The 9,137-nt window shown below is 39.9% G+C and overlaps 1 protein-coding gene across 1 annotated transcript in view; it reads left to right on the forward strand.

Annotated features, from left to right (window-relative positions):
* PIGG (phosphatidylinositol glycan anchor biosynthesis, class G) overlaps positions 1-9,137 on the forward strand; it is a 79,214-nt gene that overhangs the window by 23,219 nt on the left and 46,858 nt on the right. Inside the window, 1 exon segment of the mRNA XM_010011932.1 lies at positions 6,193-6,641. Coding sequence (XP_010010234.1) covers positions 6,193-6,641 — 449 coding nt within the window.

Here is a 9,137-nt window from a genome sequence, read left to right on the forward strand (position 1 = left end):
TCTCTCAGGGCAGGAGGGACGGTGTGTAGTGTTGGGTTGTTGCCTGCTGATGACACCACCGAACTCGTCTGGTCACTGCTGAGCTCATCTGGTTTCGTCCAAATTCATTCTTTGTTGGGGTGATGTAAGTCAGGGTTGGTTGCTGGTGACCTGAAGACATCTAGCTGGTGAGCTATAAAAGTGTTATATAGCAGGCAACAGCATACAGTTGAGTTCATTGGCTGTTTTCCCCCAAAGTGACTGCTGTAGTTTAACCCAGGATGCTGTGATCATATTCCTACCTGGGGCATACCTGAAACTGTGGGAAGCTGAAGTACATTTTATGAAGTGTAGGCAATAGTAATTCTGGTTGAAGCAAACATGACTTTGTATTCAGACCTGGAATGGAAATTCATTTGTGTCATCCCATCTTCAATCCTATTCCATAAGTGACTGGAGTGCTGGATTTATGTCTCCTCTCATAAGTTAGATGGGCTCTGCTGTCTCTGCTGAAGTTCCAAAACAAGCTCAATATATTTTGTAGGTTTAATTAGTAAGTACCTCCACTCCAGACGTGTGTAAAAGCAGTGACCTAGGTTTCATTTACATTTTTACCAGTCTCGGGGTTGTTGCAGAATGATATGGTGGTTGTTTTGCAAATGTCTGCCTATACAAAGATAGAGGCTGGAGGACGCAGAAGGAGCAGTGGATAATCTGGTGTTGCTTGCAGTGTGGATGTGAGACACTATTCACTCGTAACTTGGGCAAAAAGGCTGTAATTTGCAAATATTCATGTACTACCTTCTAGTCCTTTTACCAATAGAATACTTAGACTCTGGGGAAGAAACTGTTGGTCTGTATATGCTGTGTCTTGATCTTGAAGGGTCTTCTATGTGAGTTAGGAGTATTATGCTTAAATATCTCTAAATCTAAGCGTCTTGTGACTTGTGCATCTCTGCAGTGCAAATCTGCATATGAGCTCCACTTCTGAAAGAGCTGTGGATCCCTTCTTTTCTGATGGCGCGAGTGGAATCCTGATTCAGGGTTTTGCTAGTTAAAAAAACTAAAAGCATTTTCTAAGCTCATGCTATATGATAAAATGTAGGTATTTTAAAAGTAATTAAGATAAGCTCTCCTGTTAATGGGTTCAGAGAGTTTTTTCTACAAATTGTTTCCGTTCACATCTAAAGATTTCTCTGAAGTGCTTCTCATTTGTAATGCTTTCTTTCCACTGTGGCTGAATATAGAAACTGATTACCAAGTTCATGAATTTTCCGAAGACCAGTGCAGGCAGTGTTAGCATCTGCTTCCTGACTGTTATTTATAGGTTCTGATTACTATATTTCTAGCAGCACCAGTCCCTTCTTTTAATGACACTTCAGGCTTTAAATAATTCTGCAGCCCTTTATGGATTACAGAAAATTGACAAAAATTCTGACTTCTTGTTCATAGTTTCAGTCTAATTACTTGGTAGTTGACTTTATGGTATTTACTACTAGTAATTGTATTTTTTCCTATTTCTAATAGAAATAAAACTGACAGTTTTTTTAAAATAGAACATAAAAGTTAATGCTTGTCAGATCCAGCTTTTGAGAATTTTCATTATGCAGAATTGTAGTGTTTTTTTATTATGTAAACAAAATATCCTTCTTTCTGTTTATTTTAAAATACCTTGTTCATTTAAAAATATTGTTGTTTTTCTTCTGTGTGATATTATTACTGAACTGAATGATTATGCAATTGTACCTAATTTTTTTTGCATTTTTTTGACTTAGGGAAGAACAGAAATTATAGGAAAAAGTGTGGTCTGTAGTACTCTGTCATAGGAAAGTTATGATCATTGGGAATCAAGACTGGGTGCAGAGAGTTCAAATTATCAGAAGGGGAACAGAATAATACGTATGTAAATTGTGGGTGATGGTGAGCATGAAAAATAAATTGTTTCTCTTCCAAAAGTAATTGTAAAATTGCTCAGGCATTAACTATGCATAGTTAATATTTGTGAAAGAGCTTTAGTCTCAACCACACAGAAGCCACATAACTGGAATCAGACCAAGAAGGAGTTTTTATTTCAAATTGAAGAAAATGAAAGTTTCATGGGCAGAGTGATGCATGTATTCCATTGTTTATGTTCTGGCACTTCTGCAAACTAGCAAGGTATGTTCAAAGATAGGGCAAAGAGGTCCATTTCTGTATTACTTAATTACTAATGCTGATACATCAAATGATAAAGCTACCTGGGCTTGGGAGATAATAGGCTTAAGTTGAAAGCCTGCCATTTACAAATTTCTAAACCAAAGATTCTGTATTAAGTTTGTATGCCAAGATACTGGTGCGAGTCGTATCAGTCTTTTGGTATCTGGAGTCCCTGCTGAGTTCTTGAGGGTTGGAGGTGTTCAGCAGCTAGAAAAAGACAGAGCTGCAAATACCAAAGTAGGAGCTACATTTCTGTGCCTGTAAATGACATCTAAAAATTAAGTAGAATATAAGCAATCTGAGATCAGGCTATATAAAAAAACTGTAATGATGGCATTCGTAATAAGGCACAGTACATATATGAGGGATTACCAATACATTTAGAAAAATTTGATGAAGTTGTTTTCAGTATCTCTTAGATCGTCAAGGCTCAGGAGATTATAATGTGCGGATAATTTTTCATTCTGCATGTGGCCAACTCTGACCTGAAATGTGGTTTATCAATAGATGCCACTGGACTTTAATACTTTGGGAATATAGTAGTAATGTTTTTGTTTTCTCTCTTCACTGGAGTTTTGAGAGCCAGACAAGCAAGCAAGAAATACGGACACTGTGACATTTCACGCTAATACCATCACCTTATTGAGACTTTTGCATGTTCACTATTGATAATACATCACTTCAGTTTTCCTATCAGTTCTAACAGCAACCAAATACAAGAGAGCAATGCTTATATGGATTTTATGTTGTCTTATAAAGAAGACAAATGAATTGTATTGAAGACTGGTTCATTCTCATTTGTTGAGGATCTCCGATTCCTTTGTCTCTGCAAACAGATGGTGCTTTTGTGCTCACTCATTATTTAGTTAGCCAAGATCTTTAAGGTCAGCCTGATGAAATTATTGGAGTTTAAACTTTCTGTAGTTTTGTCATGTACTGAGTTTGTGAATTTCATGGTCTTTGGTCTTTGCACAGAATACCTTGTCCTTTTGTTCCAAATACCAGCTTATGGTATTTAATTTTTCAGGGTAGAGTACTAATCAAAAAGGAGTGGTCTTCAGAGCACCAAAGAAATCAAATGCTAGTGAATTTAGATTGTTCCTGGGCAGTTTTTCAGATTGTGAATGTTCTTGTGCTAAATTTATAGTGTTTCTCCCCTGCCCCCCATTATTGTTGTCTGGAGCCTCATGGGGAGTTTTTTGTTCTTTTTTGTGTGGTAGGGTGGGGTGGGTTGTTTTGGGGTTTTTTTTAGGTGTTTTGTTTGGGGGGTTGGTTTTGGTTTTGTTTTGTTTTGTTTTGTTTTTTTTAAGTGAAGTGACTTTGTTATGTATTTCTGTTCGTCAGGGACTGTAGTGATAGGACAAGGGCAATGGGTTCAAACTTAACCAGGGGAGATTCTTTACTATGACGGTAGTGAGACACTGGCACAGGTTGCCCTGAGAAGCTGTGGCTGCCCCATCCCTGGCAGTGTTCAAGGCCAGGCTGGATGGGGCTTGGAGCAACCTGGTCTAGTGTGAGGCGTCCCTGGCCATGTCAGGGGTTTGGAACTATATGATCTTAAGGTCCTTTCCAACCCAAACCATTCTATGGTTCTATGATTTCTTTAACAACACAAGAAGTGGAGGGGATGTGAATATGTGATAACATTAACTATACCTTTTGCATTCTTTCACATTTTTAAAATCTTGATTTTGCAAAATTTGTTTTCCTCAAAGCAAAATTCCAGATAGTGTTAGCTTCTTGCATTAAGTGTGTTTGTTGTTCTCTCCATGTTACGTAGTTTTGCTTATTGATCAAAAGTACATATACTGCTGTCAGTAAATCTTAAACATAAATGAGACTGGCATGTATTGGTATTGTTTACAGCCACTTCCTTGTACCTGCTCAAAGATTAGTGAATTTCTGTATTCTTCTAACAAATTATTTAAACAGTTCAGCAGTCACAATACACTGTGCATCTTTGAATATGAGTACATTCTCTGTGAGATATATCTTTATGAATATTCAAAGTTGTCTTTTAAGTTTGTTCATAAGGTCAAATGTAGGAGGATGATGCACTTGAAGTGTGCAGTTAAATATGTGAAAGTAAGTTCAGAGATCCTTGTTCTGAAGGAAAAATGGCATGCCGTAGTTTTGATTTGGCTTTTAAGTTGTTTATCAGATGTTTAAAATACTGGTCTGAGACATTCTCTAATAGAGGCAAAATTGAGAAAATAAAATGGTAGAGGATGACTTTTGACAGTCCCTTTCTCAAAATGCTTCACAAGTATGTAACCCTGTTTGTTAAGGCATCCTGGGAAGGCCCTACTGGCTCCAGTGCCCTCCAGGGCTGGGGCATTTGTCCTGCCCTCCTGCTGGAGCCCAGCTGTGTGCACCCAGCCTGTACCCCCGTCCCCACCTCTGGATCAGACTCTGAGGGGAAGCTAAGCAGGCAGAGATGTGTCCTGTGACCTCTCACACATAGGTGTGCACTCTGGGCCCTCCAACTGGTGATGCAGCCCTACAAGCTTGGTGGATCATGGTCACTTCTGTTGCTGACACCCTGACCTCTCTTGTACTCTGATCACTCAGCTGCCTGGCGCCTTGGGTACTCAGTCCCTATGGCCTGTGGTCTCTACTTCTGTCCCAGGCATCTGGACCCTCATGTGCTGCAGCCACTGACACTACAGAAGTGTGAGTTCAGTGACCCATGATCCTGCCCCAGTTGCTGGCGTTTGCTTTTACTTGCTCTGGTCTCAAATTCTAGCATGCAGGCTTATCCTCTGCAACAGTGAGAACTTGCAGCACCCACAAGTGGGAGGGAGTAGAGTTGCACAGAAAGATAGGAGAGGATTTAATAGCACAGAATTAGACCATACTGATCAGGTACAGGGCTCAGCCAGCAAAGTGCATTGAATGGCACCTACTTACGTGTGACTCTGGCCCCTTATCTCTTCCTCCTCTCACTTTTCCCCCTGCCTCGAGCCTGTTCCTCCCCCACCTTTGGCACTTTCCTGAAACTTTGCTTAATGAGTTTGTATAGATCCACAGGCGCCATCAGATATCCGTAATACTCATGTTCTGTCACTTCCCCCTTATCTGTTACAGAGTCCAGGCTGATGCTCTTCAGAGCTGTGTCTGTGGTTTCTTAATGGCCTGTCAATTAATGGCTGAAGAGTTTTGGTCATCTTTATGGTCTCCTGTAGTGCTTACTTAGCAGGTTCATGCCTCTGTGTGGTCTTTTTATGGCTTTCCCTGTTACTTTGTATTCCCTGTGAGCTGAAAAGGTCCTTTACCTGATAGTGTCAATGGACCAGGTGCTCTCACCTTCCACGTGCCCTTATGCTCTCTTTTTAGCTGTATCATCGAGGGCAGTAATGATGAGGCAATTCCAAGTAGCTGCTGTGAAGAGGAAATCAAATTAATGGAGGCATTAGAGAATTCTGCGGTTTTAGATAGGCACAGCATGTGAAGTAAATAATTGATGGGTAAGGTTTAAAGTAGGTTCTATGATGAAGGACATGTTTCAAGCTCTGCAAGGTTAAAAAGTGCCATCAGACTGTCTACAAGTAACTTTTGTTAATTTGAGTAGTGAAGGCTGTCACTTTACTGAGTTAAAGGTAGCACAGATTTAAACTATTAGAAAATTACCTGTTTTCTATATTTCAAGTTTGATTTCTACAGGATTTCTATTTTAATTTCTACGGATATGCAGCAGGGAGAGAGCTTGTTTCAAACCTGCTGTCACAGGGTGGTAGGGAATCTTGATCTGTAGAGTTGTGATCTTAATTTGTAGAGAAGCTTTTTCCATTAAAAAGAATGTCACCTTAAAAAGTATGACTATATTGCAATGCTACCTAAATAGGCTACACCAAAATGATTCTTTTATAAATTTGTCAAGATAGAAATAACTTGTCTCACTGTTTTCTTAGAGGAAATTTTTGTAAGCATAGTATGAATGCTTAAACAAGTGAAATTTTTATATACTTTCACCATAATTTATTTTTGTTTGCTTGGTTGGTTTGTTTTGTTTTTCAGAATCCAGTTGTGTCCAGTTCCAGCTGGTCAGAAATCGATGTGCTGATTCTGGCTGGAACAGTTGGCCATGTTTTGAGTTTGGGGGCAAGCAGTTTTGTAGAAGAGGAACATCAAACCTGGTATTTTCTTATCAATACGCTTTGTTTGGTGCTGTGTCAGGAACTTTGTAGAAACAATTTTCTTCTGAAAGAGTATGACCCTCAACATAGCACCAATGTAAAACAAAACTTCGGGGAAGCCCCTGAGTACAAGAACATAGACATTCCAGCAGCAGATAATTCAAAATTGGGCAAGACCACCTCTTCAGCTGAATTCATTAGAGGATCAAATAAGTGGATAAGCTTAGCAAGTCCATGGATCATCCTTATTTGCTGTCGGCTGCTTCGATCTTTGAATCAGACAGGTGTCCAGTGGGCTCATCAGCCAGACTTTGGACATTGGCTGACAAGGTGAGTATCTGATTTATTGTCATACTTTCTGTCTTACATAAAAATTAATGTATGTTTCATTTAGTAAACTATGTATATATGTTTCTATACAGTCTCTGTTTAGAAAGTACTGCAAACATGCAGGGCAGGTAAATAGTGAAGTAACATAAGGAATTTTTCACTTCTATTTCATGCAGGAGTAATTCCTTCTGCACTATCAATAATAATCTTTGCCCTGCACCATGGCTTATCTAATTAATGCCAATTATACATGATAGATTTATCAGAGGCAAAAAGTAAATATTTTCCATGTGCAAGTCAACAGTGTCTGGGTTGTGAAATTAAAAATCATGTAATGGATTTAAACCCTTGAAATCAAGGCTGAAGGTTTTGCTTAGTTCCAGACTTTATGAAATTGAAGGAGAAGATGTTGCACATAGAATTCTTCCTTGTCTTTCACAGACATATAATGTGTGGGTGGAAAACTGAAGGAGTTTTTCAAAGGTAGTATGATAAACAAGAAAGCATTTTTTAAAACTTCAGGTACGATGGAGAAGGGCTTCTACTTTTTCTACTAGCTTTTAGTATTGTGAAGAACTACAGTCATCACTCAGATATAAGAAGTACTTGATATTTGAGCTGTCTACTTCATCTGGTGGACAGAGAAGCAATACCTTGTGGCTGACTAGTTGGGGTTTTGCAGACAGCAGATGGGAGGGGCTGTGCTGTGTAAGATAAATAGATTTCTTGCTAGAATCTTACAACATGTGGAAGAAATGTCATTTGTCATTCATTAAAAGTGACATGAGCAAATGAACCAATATGACACTTGTTACTTATTGGCAGCCTTACAGATAAAATACTAATTGCTGTGACAGGCATGGGTGCTGGAAGACATGAGTTATGAGGGAATTTATTGAAGTATAGAAGTTCCATACCAAAGCTTTTGCTGTGCATTCCTCCTCTTGAGATGAGGCGAGGGATTGAGGGAGGAATGTTATATTTCCGACATTAAGTCCCAGATGATGGAGAACTCCGTTGTTACGAGCTAAGCCAGTGTGAGAGCAGGATTAGGTGTGATTTGGTGCAACTGGAAGGATTTTTATAATTAATCCCGAGCACCCTCCAAAGTTCTATTTGCCCAATAACTTCCTGTGCCAGATGTCTTCTTCAGAATGTCAGCCCTTTTCTTTGGAGTGTACTAGTGCCACAATGCTGAGAAACTAGGAGTTGATATTCTTTCAGCTGAAAAATTGCATTGTTATAGAGATACACTTTTGCTCTTATGGTCCCCCAGGAATGTTTACTGATACTTGGAAATGTTACCAGCCTTCTAAAATTAGTGTGTGTATGCCTGGACTTAACTTATAAGAACCCGTCCTGGTTAAGTGTGCTTCCACCTCTGATTTCCTGGTGCTAGGAATGCCTATAGAGCAGCAAAACCTGTTACAGCCTTGGGCTGTGGGGACTCAGGGAGACAGCATGGGTAAAACGTAGTCTATAGCTAAAGCAAGTGCTTCTAGGGCTTCCTGATTTTATAACAAGGACTGGGAAATTCTCTGTGCCTGGCTCTAACACTATTGCTTCTCAGGAGCTTCCAAGCAATGCGCTCAGCTAACACAAAGCTCCTAACACCTGCTCTGGCTTAGTCTTTTTGTTGTTATTGGGGAGGGACGGGGGGAAGGGAAGGAGGAGGCTATTTTTGCGTATCTTTCTTCTTTTCCTGTGAATTGGTATGTTTTACAGAATTCCTATCCATATTTGAAAACCACAGAATCACAGGATGGCTGAGGTTGGAGGGGATATCTGGAGATTGTTTGGTTCAGTCCCCCTGCTCAGAGCGGAGTGATCTTGGACAGATTGTTCAGATCTGTGTCCAGCTGGGTCTTTGATGTCTCCAAGCATGGAAACTCTACAGCTATTCTGGGCAACCTCTTTTCTTTTTAAGTCCAAAATTTTCCTTCTGTTTAAACAGAATCTCCTTTATTTCAGTTTGTGTCCATTGCCTCCCTCATATCCTTTTGCTGGGTACCACTAAGAAGAATATGGCTTCATCTTTTCTTAACACCCTCCACCTCCAATGAGGCTGGTAAGGTCCATACTGAGCCTTCTTCTCTTGAAGCTAAATGGTGCCAGTGCTTTGAGCTTCTCCTTGTATGACAGATGTTCTAATCCCATCATCATAATTTTCACAGTCCTTCACAGCACTTGCTCGGATATGTCCATATGGAAGGACCTCTTGCCTTACAAGGCAAAGTACCTGCTGTCTTGCTTCTCCCCTCACTGGCCCTATATTTTACCAGTATGGCTATTGCTTTGCCAGTATGTGAAATAAATTATCGAATAGATGTGGCTGGAAAAATAACACAGGATGGTGTGGGGGACTCTTGGCTTTCACATGGACCACTTCCCACTCTGATTTACCATCCAGCTTCACAGGTAAATGGACTGGCTTAGTAATAGAAGTGCAGGGAGGGAAGAGTGCGCAAGCCAGCACTGCTGGTTTTGAAATTCCTG

This window comes from Nestor notabilis, unplaced genomic scaffold, assembly GCF_000696875.1.
Source record: "Nestor notabilis isolate BGI_N333 unplaced genomic scaffold, ASM69687v1 scaffold1503, whole genome shotgun sequence".
Classification (NCBI taxonomy): domain Eukaryota; kingdom Metazoa; phylum Chordata; class Aves; order Psittaciformes; family Psittacidae; genus Nestor; species Nestor notabilis.